The 17,634-nt window shown below is 43.8% G+C and overlaps 1 protein-coding gene across 1 annotated transcript; it reads right to left on the reverse strand.

Annotated features, from left to right (window-relative positions):
* Positions 1-94: 94 nt before the first annotated feature.
* Positions 95-13,959, reverse strand: LOC117432912 (transmembrane protease serine 6-like; the record flags this gene model as incomplete). Its single annotated transcript, XM_059019395.1, has 14 exons — positions 13,207-13,959; positions 10,801-10,942; positions 9,312-9,454; positions 8,982-9,049; positions 8,169-8,350; positions 7,780-7,821; positions 6,403-6,607; positions 5,956-6,092; positions 4,901-5,013; positions 3,983-4,092; positions 2,811-2,953; positions 2,251-2,349; positions 758-871; positions 95-211 (listed from the first exon to the last, which is right to left on the reverse strand). Coding segments are annotated over exons 1-14 (1,696 nt in total), but the record flags the coding sequence as incomplete, so codon positions are not given.
* Positions 13,960-17,634: the final 3,675 nt, after the last annotated feature.

Here is a 17,634-nt window from a genome sequence, read left to right on the forward strand (position 1 = left end):
CACAGATAGGAAACTTCACATAGTGGTTCTCTATTAGCGCCATCTAGTGCACAGCTAGGGTATTGCCAGCGAAGGAAAGCCGTTGATTTCTCACCGCAGTGCTTCTCGTCCGAGGAGTCCTTGCAGTCTGCGATGAAGTCACACTCCACGTTGGGTTTCTTGATGCAGCTGCCGTCCGCACAGCGGTATGTAAACTCTGTGCATTCGACACCTGATACACAATGAGATCACATGATCATGCAACCCTAACCCTTTACAATGCTTCCCTGTGCTTTACCAGACCTCTCTGTGCTTTACAATGCTTCCCTATGCTTTACCAGACCTCTCTGTGCTTTACAATGCTTCCCTATGCTTTACCACACCTCTCTGTGCTTTACAATGCTTCCCTATGCTTTACCACACCTCTCTGTGCTTTACAATGCTTCCCTGTGCTTTACCAGACCTCTCTGTGCTTTACAATGCTTCCCTATGCTTTACCAGACCTCTCTGTGCTTTACAATGCTTCCCTATGCTTTACCAGACCTCTCTGTGCTTTGCAATGCTTCCCTATGCTTTACCAGACCTCTCTGTGCTTTACAATGCTTCCCTATGCTTTACCAGACCTCTCTGTGCTTCACAATGCTTCCCTATGCTTTAGCAGACCTCTCTGTGCTTTACAATGCTTCCCTATGCTTTACCACACCTCTCTGTGCTTTACAATGCTTCCCTATGCTTTACCAGACCTCTCTGTGCTTCCCTATGAAGGGTGATCTCTCACTGTCAGTGCAGTTGTCTTCGTCAGTTGCATTGAGGCAGTCTTGATGGTGATCACACAGCTTGTAATAATCCAGACACTGGCTGTCTTCAGGGCAGCGGTACTGACCTGTGCACACTGAGAGAGGAGGGGAGGAGAGGGGAGGAGGGAGAGGGGAGGGAGAGAGGGGAGAGGAGAGGAGGAGAGGGAGAGGAGAGGAGGAGAGGGGAGGAGGGAGAGGGGAGGAGGAGAGGGGAGGAGGGAGAGGGGAGATAGGGTGAAGAGAGGAGAGAAGGAGAAAAAGGGGAGGGAGAGGAGAGGGTAGAGGAGAGGGGGGAGGGGAGAGGGGAGGAGGGAGAGGAGGGGAGGAGGAGAGGGGGAGAGGAGAGGGGAGAGGAGAAGGGAGGTGAGAGAGGGGAGAGATATTTTATTTAACATGTATTCAAAGAAACTACAAAATGATCTTGCTAAACAAACAAATAAAAAGTCTCTACCGGAAGCCATAATCGCAGTCCAGTCGTATTTCATGTGAGATTTCTGAAATGTCACATTTTTTTTCAATGTCAGTTTTTCTGTTCAGTATCTGGAAAACTACAAAGCGCTGGGTGTGGAATTCAATATGTTAACAAGGGAACATTATTCAGCAGCTTTCATTGGACTCTATGAAGCTGAGGGAGTTCATTCTATATAGAGGGGGTGGAATTCAATATGTTAACAAGGGAACATTATTCAGCAGCTTTCATTGGACTCTATGAAGCTGAGGGAGTTCATTCTATATAGAGGGGGTGGAATTCAATATGTTAACAAGGGAACATTATTCAGCAGCTTTCATTGGACTCTATGAAGCTGAGGGAGTTCATTCTATATAGAGGGGGTGGAATTCAATATGTTAACAAGGGAACATTATTCAGCAGCTTTCATTGGACTCTATGAAGCTGAGGGAGTTCATTCTATATAGAGGGGGTGGAATTCAATATGTTAACAAGGGAACATTATTCAGCAGCTTTCATTGGACTCTATGAAGCTGAATCAGTTCATTCTATATAGAGGGTGTGGAATTCAATATGTTAACAAGGGAACATTATTCAGCAGCTTTCATTGGACTCTATGAAGCTGAGGGAGTTCATTCTATATAGAGGGGGTGGAATTCAATATGTTAACAAGGGAACATTATTCAGCAGCTTTCATTGGACTCTATGAAGCTGAGGGAGTTCATTCTATATAGAGGGGGTGGAATTCAATATGTTAACAAGGGAACATTATTCAGCAGCTTTCATTGGACTCTATGAAGCTGAATCAGTTCATTCTATATAGAGGGTAATGCTGCTAAACTTTTGTCCACAGCTGTACATGATGTATCGTAATAGAGGTCTGTATCGCTTGTGATACGAGACCACAGCATAAAGAACTACAGCTCCCAGCATGCCTCACCATTGCGGCGGGTGCAGAGGCATGCTGGGAGCTGTAGTTCCTTCTATAAGGAGATGTTCACGTGGTTTTTGGCTCCACTCTCTTACCACAGTTCCTCTCGTCCAGTTCGTTGGGACAGTCTGTTATTCCGTCACAGGAGGGGACGCACAAACCGTTCAGCGAGCACAGGAACTGTCCCGGACAAGCTACCGAAAAAACAGGACACACCCACATCCCATTATAAACCAGGATGGGACTCTGGACGTGTCGATGGATCGCGAGGCTTTCTTTACATGATGCATCGTAATAGAGGTCTGTATCGCTTGTGATACGAGACCACAGCATAAAGAACTACAGCTCCCAGCATGCCTCACCATTGCTGCAGGCGCAAAGGCATGCTGGGAGCTGTAGTCCTAGCCAGCAAGGTCATTCTTCCAGCATGTCTCACCATTGCAGTACAAATCACATTTATACAGCACCGTTCATCACAAGAATCCCAAAGCGCTAACACACACACACACACACACACACACGCACGCACGCACGCACGCAGACACACTCACACACACGCACGCACGCACGCACGCACACACACATACAGAACAAACAGAGACCAACACAGACACGCACACAAAGACACATAAAATGAAGTCCCAGCTCAACTCACGATCTGATTGGTTGAAGAGGCTGTAATGAACTATGACCCCGGGGCCGGTCAGTGAGATCTGTGATGTCATCGTCAGCGTGACGGTCAGAGAGACGGCGTGGATTCGCTCTGCATAGGGCTGGAGAATTCGACTTCCACACAGCCTGACCCCAAACAAACACACTGTCAGAAAACATGTCCCGAAGCACAGGGAAGCATTGTAAAGCACAGAGAGGTCTGGTAAAGCATAGGGAAGCATTGTAAAGCACAGAGAGGTCTGGTAAAGCATAGGGAAGCATTGTAAAGCACAGAGAGGTCTGGTAAAGCATAGGGAAGCATTGTAAAGCACAGAGAGGTCTGGTAAAGAATAGGGAAGCATTGTAAAGCACAGAGAGGTCTGGTAAAGCATAGGGAAGCATTGTAAAGCACAGAGAGGTCTGGTAAAGCATAGGGAAGCATTGTAAAGCACAGAGAGGTCTGGTAAAGCATAGGGAAGCATTGTAAAGCACAGAGAGGTCTGGTAAAGAATAGGGAAGCATTGTAAAGCACAGAGAGGTCTGGTAAAGCATAGGGAAGCATTGTAAAGCACAGAGAGGTCTGGTAAAGCATAGGGAAGCATTGTAAAGCACAGAGAGGTCTGGTAAAGCATAGGGAAGCATTGTAAAGCACAGAGAGGTCTGGTAAAGCATAGGGAAGCATTGTAAAGCACAGAAAGGTCTGGTAAAGCATAGGGAAGCATTGTAAAGCACAGAGAGGACTGGTAAAGCATAGGGAAGCATTGTAAAGCACAGAGAGGTCTGGTAAAGCATAGGGAAGCATTGTAAAGCACAGAGAGGTCTGGTAAAGCATAGATAAGCATTGTAAAGCACAGAGAGGTGTGGTAAAGCATAGGGAAGCATTGTAAAGCACAGAGAGGTCTGGTAAAGCATAGGGAAGCATTGTAAAGCACAGAGAGGTCTGGTAAAGCATAGGGAAGCATTGTAAAGCACAGAGAGGTCTGGTAAAGCATAGATAAGCATTGTAAAGCACAGAGAGGTGTGGTAAAGCATAGGGAAGCATTGTAAAGCACAGAGAGGTCTGGTAAAGCATAGGGAAGCATTGTGAAGCACAGAGAGGTCTGGTAAAGCATGCGAAAGAGTTACCAGAGATGTGATCTGAAGTGCTGGGATTGCAATTCTGACCCGTCTCCTCACCTCCTGTTCTGCACTGTCCACTGGCCCTGGGTGCAAGCCTGGTTGTAGTTGGCTCTGCCCAGCTCATAACCTTCAAACCACAGAGTCAAGCCGTACTGCAGGGAGGGGAGCTGAGAAACAGAGAGGCACAGAGCAACACTGTGATCACTGACCCTGCCTTTAGAGAGCTCTCGAACCCATTCTCTCACCTCTGATGAGCTTTATTAACAGTATCGCTGGCCCCTCCCTTTAAAGGAGCACTGATCATCTTTAAAATCCATTCTCTCACCTCTTATTAGCTTTATTAACAGTATCGCTGGTCCCTCCCTTTAAAGGAGCGCTGACCATCTTTAAAATCCATCCTCTCACCTCTTATTAGCTTTATTAACAGTATCGCTGGTCCCTCCCTTTAAAGGAGCGCTGACCATCTTTAAAATCCATCCTCTCACCTCTTATTAGCTTTATTAACAGTATCGCTGGCCCCTCCCTTTAAAGGAGCGCTGAGCATCTTTAAAATCCATTCTCTCACCTCTTATTAACATCGGCACATCATTTCTGACACAGCATAGCGCATTGTAGTTAAAGAACTACAGCTCCCAGCATGCCTCACCATTGCTGCGGGTGCAGAGGCATGCTGGGAGCCGTAGTTCATTCTACAGGGCGATGTTGACGTTTGCCCACATTTGAAGGTTCTCATCGTTTCAAGTGTCATTGAAGGTACGGAAAGGAGGGGGCGGGATCTGTGATGCGGCGGTTGCCGTGGAGACCGGCTTGGCGATGGATAATGAGAAAGGTTTCGATTTTGCCCAACAGCAATCTCAGTTTTACTCAGAGAGATGCTGTTACTTCATCGCTACACTGGCAGACACAAAGACCTTCTGATTAGCTTCATTAACAGTAACCCTGGCCTCTGTGTTCGCTGCAGTTTTAAGAACTTACAGTGAAAGTCCAGCTGCAGTGTGTGTCTGGAGGGTAGTAGCTGGGATAGCGAGGGGTGCTGAAATGGCCTTGTATCCCGTCCCTGTCCTGCAACGTGAAATTGGCATCACAGGCTGATAGAAAGGGAAAGAATATAATTATCATTCTGAAAAGTGACATCATTCAAACCTGTGTAGTTCATCTTCTCCCCAGAGATGGCGCTAAAAACCCAAAGTCTATCTACAGGGCTGGGAATCAGACTCCCGCTGCACAGCAGTGTGATCCAGTCCTGGTTTCACTAGGAGTTTAATAATAAGACACACCTGAGCTTGTTAGCTAGACACACTGGGGGCTGATCAAGCTGGTAGCAGTAAAACCTGGACTGGATCACACTGCTGTGCGATAGGAGTCTGATTCCCCTCCCTGATCTCTCTGTCTAAATATCCCACAGTTCCCAGCAATATCCTGTAGCTCTCTTCACTATAAAATCAGCTACAAACCTCCTTCAACCAAAGTCTATCTACAGGGCTGGGAATCAGACTCCCGCTGCACAGCAGTGTGATCCAGTCCTAGTTTCACTAGGAGTTTATTAATAAGACACACCTTAGCTTGTTAGCTAGACACACTGGGGGCTGATCAAGCTGGTAGCAGTAAAACCTGGACTGGATCACACTGCTGTGCGATAGGAGTCTGATTCCCATCCCTGATCTCTCTGTCTAAATATCCCACAGTTCCCAGCAATATCCTGTAGCTCTCTCCACTATAAAATCAGCTACAAACCTCCTTCAACCAAAGTCTATCTACAGGGCTGGGAATCAGACTCCCGCTGCACAGCAGTGTGATCCAGTCCTGGTTTCACTAGGAGTTTAATAATAAGACACACCTGAGCTTGTTAGCTAGACACACTGGGGGCTGATCAAGCTGGTAGCAGTAAAACCTGGACTGGATCACACTGCTGTGCGATAGGAGTCTGATTCCCCTCCCTGATCTCTCTCTGTCTAAATATCCCACTGCTACCACCAATATCCTGCAGCTCTGTGCTCCGTAAACGGGCTGTGGGTGTTTGTAATGCTCACCTGAGCTGGGCAGAGCCTGGGCAGACAGAGAGAAGGGATCGTAGTAGCTGTACTGCCCTTGCTTCCACACCACTGACATCACCCTCCCGGAAGATACCAACTCGACCACAGACTCCTGACGGCTGCACCCGTACAGACTGAGAGCGAGAGAGAGAGAGGACTGAACCATTAACAGTTGTAAAAACCCAACTGTATAAATGGGGAATTGTATGTAAAAAATAATGTGATATCTTGTAACAATTGTAAGTCGCCCTGGATAAGGGCGTCTGCTAAGAAACAAATAATAATAATAATAATACCAATTTATTTCGGTCGAATTTTTAGGGGGAATTCGACGTTTCGCGAGCTTTATTGAAAAGTAGCAAGGCTGTTTATGAGAGACAGATTCACTGCTGTTGGTTTGTATGAGTGAGGGGTCAGACGTCCTGTCCTGGGAGAGACTCTTACGAGGTGATTAGATTGCCCTCGTCTGGAGAGAGGGAGTCATAGACGGCTAGCCGGTCCCGACACTCGGACAGGGCCCATTCCAACCGCAGCTTGACCAGCTGACCGGCCGGGGCCGCGATGTGCCACAGGCAGCTGGACCGGAGCGAGTCGGGGCCCTGGAGGGAGGTGAGCACCCCGACACGGACCGAGGCGTACCGATAGCAACCTGGAGAGAGAGAGAGAGAGAGAGAGAGAGAGAGAGAGAGAGAGAGAGAGAGAGGCAACGATTACACTACTGGAAATGTTTGCCATTGAATTCACACTGAAGACGCTGAGAGAGACTTCTAGTGGAAACGTTTGCCATTGAATTTACACTGAAGACGCTGAGAGAGACTTCTAGTGGAAACGTTTGCCATTGAATTTACACTGAAGACGCTGAGAGAGACTTCTAGTGGAAACGTTTGCCATTGAATTTACACTGAAGACGCTGAGAGAGACTTCTAGTGGAAACGTTTGCCATTGAATTTACACTGAAGATGCTGAGAGAGACTTCTAGTGGAAACGTTTGCCGTTGAATTTACACTGAAGACGCTGAGAGAGACTTCTAGTGGAAACGTTTGCCATTGAATTTACACTGAAGACGCTGAGAGAGACTTCTAGTGGAAACGTTTGCCATTGAATTGACACTGAAGACGCTGAGAGAGACTTCTAGTGGAAACGTTTGCCGTTGAATTTACACTGAAGACGCTGAGAGAGACTTCTAGTGGAAACGTTTGCCGTTGAATTTACACTGAAGACGCTGAGAGAGACTTCTAGTGGAAACGTTTGCCATTGAATTTACACTGAAGACGCTGAGAGAGACTTCTAGAGGAAACGTTTGCCATTGAATTTACACTGAAGACGCTGAGAGAGACTTCTAGTGGAAACGTTTGCCATTGAATTTACACTGAAGACGCTGAGAGAGACTTCTAGTGGAAACGTTTGCCATTGAATTTACACTGAAGACGCTGAGAGAGACTTCTAGTGGAAACGTTTGCCGTTGAATTTACACTGAAGACGCTGAGAGAGACTTCTAGTGGAAACGTTTGCCATTGAATTTACACTGAAGACGCTGAGAGAGACTTCTAGTGGAAACGTTTGCCATTGAATTTACACTGAAGACGCTGAGAGAGACTTCTAGAGGAAACGTTTGCCATTGAATTTACACTGAAGACGCTGAGAAAGACTTCTAGAGGAAACGTTTGCCATTGAATTTACACTGAAGACACTGAAAGAGACTTCTAGTGGAAACGTTTGCCATTGAATTTACACTGAAGACGCTGAGAGAGACCTCTCGTGGAAACGTTTGCCATTGAATTTACACTGAAGACTCTGAGAAGATTTAAGATGTTTTCATACTGAAGGTGGCTTTCATGGCATCGATGGCTTTGGCACCCGATTCTGTAGAAGAAATAAAAAGAATAATTAATAATAATAATAATAATAATAATAATAATAATAATAATAATAATAATAATAATAATAAATAAATAAAAAGTACAATATAAAATAGCTTTATTTTATGATAATTTGACTATTAAAAAAATAGCAAATATTAAAACATACAAAATAAAAAATTTAATTATATATATAATTTATTATTCAAATTATTCATTATGTTACTACTTGTAGTGTTGTTTTAAAAACACACACAACTTGAAACTATATATATATATTTTTATATACTTTCCAGTGTTGTTTCAACCATGTTAGTTTGTGTTGCTTCCTGGCTGGCCCGCCAGCCTCACCTGTGATGTTGAGAGAGTCTCTCTCGATGATGTACTCCCCCTGCTGGTAGGCTGTGGTACTGCCGTCGCTGCCTCCCACACCCTGCAGCAGCGTGTCACTGACGGAGCCCGCAGTCACCCTGTCAGCCAGGCTCTGAGGCACCAACAAGACCAGCCAACAGTAACACAGGAGACTGCCTTCCCTGTAGAGACACACACACACACACACACAGTGCAGCAAAACCTGTCTAAGCCAGCCTCTGTACAAACCAGCATTCTGTGCTTTACAATGCTTCCCTATGCTTTACCAGACCTCTCTGTGCTTTACAATGCTTCCCTATGCTTTACCAGACCTCTCTGTGCTTTACAATGCTTCCCTATGCTTTACCAGACCTCTCTGTGCTTTACAATGCTTTCCTATGCTTTACCAGACCTCTCTGTGCTTTACAATGCTTCCCTATGCTTTACCAGACCTCTCTGTGCTTTACAATGCTTCCCTATGCTTTACCACACCTCTCTGTGCTTTACAATGCTTCCCTATGCTTTACCAGACCTCTCTGTGCTTTACAATGCTTCCTTATGCTTTACCAGACCTCTCTGTGCTTTACAATGCTTCCCTATGCTTTACCAGACCTCTCTGTGCTTTACAATGCTTCCCTATGCTTTACCAGACCTCTCTGTGCTTTACAATGCTTCCCTATGCTTTACCAGACCTCTCTGTGCTTTACAATGCTTCCCTATGCTTTACCAGACCTCTCTGTGCTTTACAATGCTTCCCTATGCTTTACCAGACCTCTCTGTGCTTTACAAAGAAAATCAGACGAGACATCTTACCCAAAAGCAAAGACTGTGGTTGAATTGTAGTACCAGGAGAGATCGGAGGCTTTCAGGATCTTCTCTAACTAGCAGAGAGACAGAGAGACAGACACATTGCCCCCTCAGTGTAATACAGAACCATTGCAGTGCCGCTGTCTGTCTGTCTGCCATTGAAGATCATTGCGGGTATAGTGAGCACACTGTGGTCCCATTCTACCAGCCTCACCCCATTGCAGCTGCCCTATACTTGTGCTACCATTGCCCCTCAGTGTAATACAGAGCCATTGCAGTGCCGCTGTCTGTCTGTCTGTCTGTCACTGAAGATCATTCAGGAGTTTGGAGCCTCACCACATCCTGGACTTTGCTTGCTTCTGTTTTGAAGGCGGTTGACTCTCGTCTGGTGAGCTCCATGCTGAAGTCTCGGTTGTTTACTGCAAACCTCGCTGTGTAGTACTGGGTGACCCGGGGCTCCAGCAGCTTGAGTCTGTGATCTGTACCAGAAAACACAATGAAAATCGATTTTATGTTGTTGAAGCTGACACCCTGGGATCCTTCAAGAAGCTGCTTGATGAGATTCTGGGATCAATAAGCTGCTAACAACCAAACGAGCAAGATGGGCTGAATGGTCTCCTCGTTTGGAAACTTTCTTATGTTCTTGTCATCCAATGTCATTTTGAATTGCCTCCTCTCTCTCTCTCTTGACTGTTTTAATGCTGTTTAGTTTCAGTCATGGAGAGCGGTTCTGTTTTCCTCCAGTATCACGTTCGGATCGTTTTTAAAACCTGTCTTCACCTGCCTTTGAGAAGCTCAGCTACAGAATCCTAACAGCCGGGCTCCGAACTGAAATAATTCTGTTCAAATCACGTGACAGAACCTTTTCAGCTGGCTCCGCCCACTCTGCATTCGTCCAAACAGAGAGAGAGAGAGGAGAGGGGGCGGGGCTGAGAGGGGGCGGGGCTGGCAGAGCTGTCATCGCAGGATCTGATTGGAAGGAGGGAAGGGTTGTCTGGCTGTTAGGATTCTCCAGACAAACTCAAAGCAGCTCAAAGGCGGGTAAAACCAGGTTTTAAAAATGATCGGATCTCAATATTGGAGGAAAACGGAACCGTTCAGACTGACCGAAGCGAAACGGACCCCAAAAAAGTACCAAAACGCAATAACATCAAATGTTTCTTTTGAAATTTTCCTGCGTTTTTATGACTAAATATTCTAGCTATACTAGCTTACAAACAGACAGACTGGTTCTGTCTTTTTTATTTTAAGATCTTAGCAGTGCTGTTTTCAGGGCTGTTGCCAAGTGACAGCCACTTCTTGTCTGACAGTCAAATGAAGACCACGCCCCCTCTCTGGGGCCTTGTGGTCACCCTGATAACAGCAAGGCCTGTTTTGAGTTTCGTTTACCTCAGAGGCCTGGCGGTTGCTAGGGTTACACCTGGCCCTTTCAGAGAATTGTAAACAACTAATTATACCTGCTTTCAAAAGTTAAGGGGCCAGCGACACTGTTAATAAAGCTAATAAGAGGTGAGAGAATGGATTTTAAAGATGGTCAGCGCTCCTTTAAAGGGAGGGACCAGCGATACTGTTAATAAAGCTAATAAGAGGTGAGAGAATGGATTTTAAAGATGGTCAGCGCTCCTCTAAAGGGAGGGACCAGCGATACTGTTAATAAAGCTAATAAGAGGTGAGAGAATGGATTTTAAAGATGGTCAGCGCTCCTTTAAAGGGAGGGACCAGCGATACTGTTAATAAAGCTAATAAGAGGTGAGAGAATGGATTTTAAAGATGGTCAGAGCTCCTTTAAGAATGATAAAAAAATATATATATAATTTGTTCCTACCTAAAATGTACCATGCCAAGGCTCCGCCCCCAGCCAGCAACAGAACGATTGCAATTGGCAGGATCACCTGACATATCCTCTGTAGCCCCGCCCAGGTTTTGGTTGTGGGAGGGGCCTTGTTTTTAGGGTGTGAGTTAATTGCCTAGAAGAGAGAGAGAGGCAGTGAATCAGTCCCATGCTGTGCTATTGACAGTACTATGGCAGGTGAATCAGTCCCATGCTGTGCTATTGACAGTGCTATAGCAGGTAAATCAGTCCCATGCTGTGCTATTGACAGTGCTATAGCAGGTGAATCAGTCCCATGCTGTGCTATTGACAGTGCTATAGCAGGTGAATCAGTCCCATGCTGTGCTATTGACAGTGCTATAGCAGGTGAATCAGTCCCATGCTGTGCTATTGACAGTGCTATAGCAGGTGAATCAGTCCCATGCTGTGCTATTGACAGTGCTATGGCAGGTGAATCAGTCCCATGCTGTGCTATTGACAGTGCTATAGCAGGTGAATCAGTCCCATGCTGTGCTATTGACAGTGCTATAGCAGGTGAATCAGTCCCATGCTGTGCTATTGACAGTGCTATAGCAGGTGAATCAGTCCCATGCTGTGCTATTGACAGTGCTATAGCAGGTGAATCAGTCCCATGCTGTGCTATTGACAGTGCTATAGCAGGTGAATCAGACCCATGCTGTGCTATTGACAGTGTTATGGCAGGTGAATCAGTCCCATGCTGTGCTATTGACAGTGCTATGGCAGGTGAATCAGTCCCATGCTGTGCTATTGACAGTGCTATGGCAGGTGAATCAGCCCCATGCTGTGCTATTGACAGTGCTATAGCAGGTGAATCAGTCCCATGCTGTGCTATTGACAGTGCTATAGCAGGTGAATCAGTCCCATGCTGTGCTATTGACAGTGCTATGGCAGGTGAATCAGTCCCATGCTGTGCTATTGACAGTGCTGTGGCAGGTGAATCAGTCCCATGCTGTGCTATTGACAGTGCTATGGCAGGTGAATCAGTCCCATGCTGTGCTATTGACAGTGCTATGGCAGGTGAATCAGTTCCATGCTGTGCTATTGACAGTGCTATAGCAGGTGAATCAGTCCCATGCTGTGCTATTGACAGTGCTATAGCAGGTGAATCAGTCCCATGCTGTGCTATTGACAGTGCTATAGCAGGTGAATCAGTCCCATGCTGTGCTATTGACAGTGCTATAGCAGGTGAATCAGTCCCATGCTGTGCTATTGACAGTGCTATAGCAGGTGAATCAGTCCCATACTGTGCTATTGACAGTGCTATAGCAGGTGAATCAGTCCCATGCTGTGCTATTGACAGTGCTATAGCAGGTGAATCAGTCCCATGCTGTGCTATTGACAGTGCTATAGCAGGTGAATCAGTCCCATGCTGTGCTATTGACAGTGCTATAGCAGGTGAATCAGTCCCATGCTGTGCTATTGACAGTGTTATAGCAGGTGAATCAGTCCCATGCTGTGCTATTGACAGTGCTATGGCAGGTGAATCAGTCCCATGCTGTGCTATTGACAGTGCTATAGCAGGTGAATCAGTCCCATGCTGTGCTATTGACAGTGCTATAGCAGGTGAATCAGTCCCATGCTGTGCTATTGACAGTGCTATGGCAGGTGAATCAGTCCCATGCTGTGCTATTGACAGTGCTATAGCAGGTGAATCAGTCCCATGCTGTGCTATTGACAGTGCTATAGCAGGTGAATCAGTCCCATGCTGTGCTATTGACAGTGCTATAGCAGGTGAATCAGTCCCATGCTGTGCTATTGACAGTGCTATAGCAGGTGAATCAGTCCCATGCTGTGCTATTGACAGTGCTATAGCAGGTGAATCAGTCCCATGCTGTGCTATTGACAGTGCTATAGCAGGTGAATCAGTCCCATGCTGTGCTATTGACAGTGCTATAGCAGCTGAATCAGTCCCATGGTAAACACATTTTTATAGATTTATTAATAGTCAGGGTGTGGGTTTTGAAGCAACAGTTTTGTTAAAAATAAAATTAAAAATAAAAACATCTCTTGGCAGCTTTAGAATTGTTTTAAAATCGATTCAACAAGACCTTCGTTTCTGTTGGGCAATCTTCATAGTATCATATTCCGAAATAAACTAGTATTCAATTCAAACCACACCAACAGACAGAAACCAACATGCAGGAAAAATTAAATTTGGGGAGTTTGATCAACTGTAGTAAGCAATATTATTTCACTACCTCAATGTATAATAATAATAATAATAATAATAATAATAATAATAATAATAATAATCTCACGGTCCTCTCGTCCAAAGTTCAGCACGAGACGACATATCTTACACACATGACGTCGTAATTAAATAATAATAATAATAATAATAATAATAATAATAATAATAATAATAATAATAAGACTTACTTTTGCTCGTTTCTCTTTCCCACAATGTTGATTCGTCTGACCTTCCCAGACTCCTAAATCCGCGGCTCCATTTTGCAGCATCGTTTTTATTAATTTATTGTTGTCAAACAGCACATTTATTAAACCTGCAAGTTCATCGATGATGATGATTATTATTATTATTATTATTTATTTCCTAGCAGACGCCCTTATCCTTGTATTAGGCTGGTTTGAGAGACCAGACGGACTCCCAAATAAATTAAACAGTTATCTTAAAACGAAGAGAGGGGAAAAAATCTGTTAACTCTGCCGAAGGTCAACGCGGATCAATATTTAACTTCGTGTCACGTTGTTTAGACGACAAACTTACAAAGCAGGAAACTTTGTTTCTACTCAGTGACATCAAATTAAATTTATGGTCAGTTTTTATGACAGTGAATGATATCAAATTGTTAGAAATATCATTTTACTTCAGCCGACAGATCTAGTTTAGTTTGTAATTTACATACCGCCAAAATCATATTAAAACGGACTAGCCTCTTGCGTAAAAAGCCTATTAACTTATATAAAATATACACTAATTGAAAGTATTATGTTGTTTTTTTTAATTAACTTTTAAAATAAATCTTATTAGCCTACCCTTGTTATTTTTTTAATGCCTAAAAATTACTAAACAATGTCATATAAACTCGACGAGAAAATAAAAATTAAAAAATATACCTCTCTCTCTCTCTCTCACAAACTTATAGTAAACGCGTATTGAAAATTTGAAGAAAAACTAACGCTAGTTTGTTATTTCGAGTTATTAAAAACGCGTTTTTAAACGCGGATAAATATTATTAATAATTTTTGCAGACGGTTGGTTCGTGGATTCGAATTTTAGCTAGGCCCAAACTGCCATTTTAAATTTAAAAATATTTAAATTTCGACGGTTTTTTTTGTTTGTTTGTTAGTCAAAAACGCCTCTCAGAAATACAAATCGGTTATAGTAACGGGAGTCGTTGCCATTATGAAAACACCTGACTATGGATAAGACCCTGGATAAGGGCGTCTGCTAAGAAATAAATAATAATAATAATAATAATAATAATAATAATAACTATGTTGATGAAATAATTAGGTTTCGCTCGTACAACCCCGCCGGGTCCCTTCGTTGCTAAGGATAGTTTCTCAGCGGCTTCTCTCCAGGGTGAAGCAGGACAACATGTTTTAATTATCTCTGTAGTGTTTTTGTATTGTTTGTTTTTTTTGTTTTTTTTCACCTGAGCCCTGATCGTCAGCTGGTTTGTTTAAGCATTGTAAAGCACAGAGAGGTCTGGTAAAGCATAGGGAAGCATTGTAAAGCACAGAGAGGTCTGGTAAAGCACAGGGAAGCATTGTAAAGCACAGAGAGGTCTGGTAAAGCATAGGGAAGCATTGTAAAGCACAGAGAGGTCTGGTAAAGCATAGGGAAGCATTGTGAAGCACAGAGAGGTCTGGTAAAGCATAGGGAAGCATTGTAAAGCACAGAGAGGTCTGGTAAAGCATAGGGAAGCATTGTAAAGCACAGAGAGGTCTGGTAAAGCATAGGGAAGCATTGTAAAGCACAGAGAGGTCTGGTAAAGCATAGGGAAGCATTGTAAAGCACAGAGAGGTCTGGTAAAGCATAGGGAAGCATTGTAAAGCACAGAGAGGTCTGGTAAAGCATAGGGAAGCATTGTAAAGCACAGAGAGGTCTGGTAAAGCATAGGGAAGCATTGTAAAGCACAGAGAGGTCTGGTAAAGCATAGGGAAGCATTGTAAAGCACAGAGAGGTCTGGTAAAGCATAGGGAAGCATTGTAAAGCACAGAGAGGTCTGGTAAAGCATAGGGAAGCATTGTAAAGCACAGAGAGGTCTGGTAAAGCATAGGGAAGCATTGTAAAGCACAGAGAGGTCTGGTAAAGCATAGGGAAGCATTGTAAAGCACAGAGAGGTCTGGTAAAGCATAGGGAAGCATTGTAAAGCACAGAGAGGTCTGGTAAAGCATAGGGAAGCATTGTAAAGCACAGAGAGGTCTGGTAAAGCATAGGGAAGCATTGTAAAGCACAGAGAGATCTGGTAAAGTATAGTATTAAAAAAACCATAGAAATTGATTTTAAAGCCCCAGTTAGCACTCTGTTTAATTTCTACTGTAGTTTTATTGATTTCGTTCTACATGGTAATTTTAAAATCCCTTTTTCACAGCGTGGGCTGTCATGACTCAGTCGGGTCGCACTTTCACAATTATATTAGCTGGCTGTTTGGGAGCTGGCGGTGAAAACCACAGGCGCTCTCGCGTTACGGTTTCCTTCAAAGCGGAGTCCTTTGCAAAGAAACGGAGAGCGCTCTTGCTTCCTGTTGTTCAACGTCTGCAGGATATTAGTGCTTAATAAAGTCACATGGGTTTGTGGGGAGTTTTTTTATCTTAAAAAAAAACAGCGATCCCATTTAAAGGTCAACCACCTGACCCGCTATGTCCCTGCCTGCTATTGCTGCTCTAGAAAGAGTGCAAAGAAGAGCAACCAGAATTATCCCGGGTTTAAAAGGCATGTCGTATGCAGACAGGCTAAAAGAATTGAATCTATTCAGTCTTGAACAAAGAAGACTACGCGGCGATCTGATTCAAACATTCAAAATCCTGAAAGGTATAGACAATGTCGACCCAGGGGGTCCTGAAAAAAAGAAACAAGGACCAGGGCTTACAAATTAGATAAAGTGGCATTCAGAACAGAAAATAGGAGGCACTTTTTTCACACAGAGAATCGTGAGGGTCTGGAACCAACTCCCCAGTAATGTTGTTGAAGCTGACACCCTGGGATCCTTCAAGAAGCTGCTTGATGAGATTCTGGGATCAATAAGCTACTAACAACCAAACGAACAAGGTGGGCTGAATGGCCTCAGTTTGGAAACTTTCTTATGTTCTTATCTGAGGTCCTCCGACGCTGGCCTGCTTGTCCTTCCCGAGTTCGCTCGCTTCAAATCAATTCTGTGAACTTTGTGATGGTGGGTCACTATGAACGGCGCTATATACAAATAACTATTGATTGATTGATTGATTGAGTAAATTCAATGGCAAACGTTTCCACTAGAAGTCTCTCTCAGCGTCTTCAGTGTAAATTCAATGGCAAACGTTTCCACTAGAAGTCTTTCTCAGCGTCTTCAGTGTAAATTCAATGGCAAACGTTTCCGCTAGAAGTCTTTCTCAGCGTCTTCAGTGTAAATTCAATGGCAAACGTTTCCACTAGAAGTCTTTCTCAGCGTCTTCAGTGTAAATTCAACGGCAAACGTTTCCTCTAGAAGTCTTTCTCAGCGTCTTCAGTGTAAATTCAATGGCAAACGTTTCCGCTAGAAGTCTCTCTCAGCGTCTTCAGTGTAAATTTCTTTCTCAGTGTCTTCTAGTGGAAACGTTTGCCATTGAATCCATGAAGTTTCTGTTAGTATTTATTTACTACAATATAGAAAAATAAGCGCTACGTTAACAAAGGAAGCAGGAAGAATAAAACTCACTAGAATTTAAATATTATTATTATTTATTTCTTAGCAGACGCCCTTATCCTGGGCGACTTACAATCGTAAGCAAATACATTTCAAGTGTTACAATACAAGTAATACAATAAGAGCAAGATAAATACAATAACTTTGGTTCAAGCAGAGTACAAGTGTGACAAAATACAATTCAATACTACAGCAGATAACAGTGACAGTGATAGTTACATCAGGTAACTAGATGTATAATAGATATATATATATATATTTTTATAACATACATATTTGTCCGCTACAGATAGCAACTATTCCATGACATCAGCAGCACAAGATTACTCCTAATTTTAACATCATGTTTATAACCCGCTTAATGATTCTACATCCGCGTCTTCCATAGGTGTCTCCTATGCAGCTGTGAACTTGCTGGGCTAAGACTATAGCTCCCAGCATGCCTCTGCACCCGCGGCCATGGTGAGGCATGCTGGGAGCTGTAGTTCTTTAACTACAATGAGCTATGCTATATCAGAAATTGTGCCGATGTTAATAAGAGGTGAGAGAATGGATTTTAAAGATGGTCAGCGCTCCTCTAAAGGGAGGGACCAGCGATACTGTTAATAAAGCTAATAAGAGGTGAGAGAATGGATTTTAAAGATGGAGCTGTAGTTCTTTATGCTGTGGGCTCGTATCACAAGCGATACAGACCTCTATTACGATGCAATGGATGTTAAGAAGTGAACATTATTCAGCAGCTTTCATTGGACTCTATGAAGCTGAGGGAGTTCATTCTATATAGAGGGGGTGGAATTCAATATGTTAACAAGGGAACATTATTCAGCAGCTTTCATTGGACTCTATGAAGCTGAGGGAGTTCATTCTATATAGAGGGTGTGGAATTCAATATGTTAACAAGGGAACATTATTCAGCAGCTTTCATTGGACTCTATGAAGCTGAATCAGTTCATTC

Source organism: Acipenser ruthenus, unplaced genomic scaffold (assembly GCF_902713425.1).
Source record: "Acipenser ruthenus unplaced genomic scaffold, fAciRut3.2 maternal haplotype, whole genome shotgun sequence".
Classification (NCBI taxonomy): domain Eukaryota; kingdom Metazoa; phylum Chordata; class Actinopteri; order Acipenseriformes; family Acipenseridae; genus Acipenser; species Acipenser ruthenus.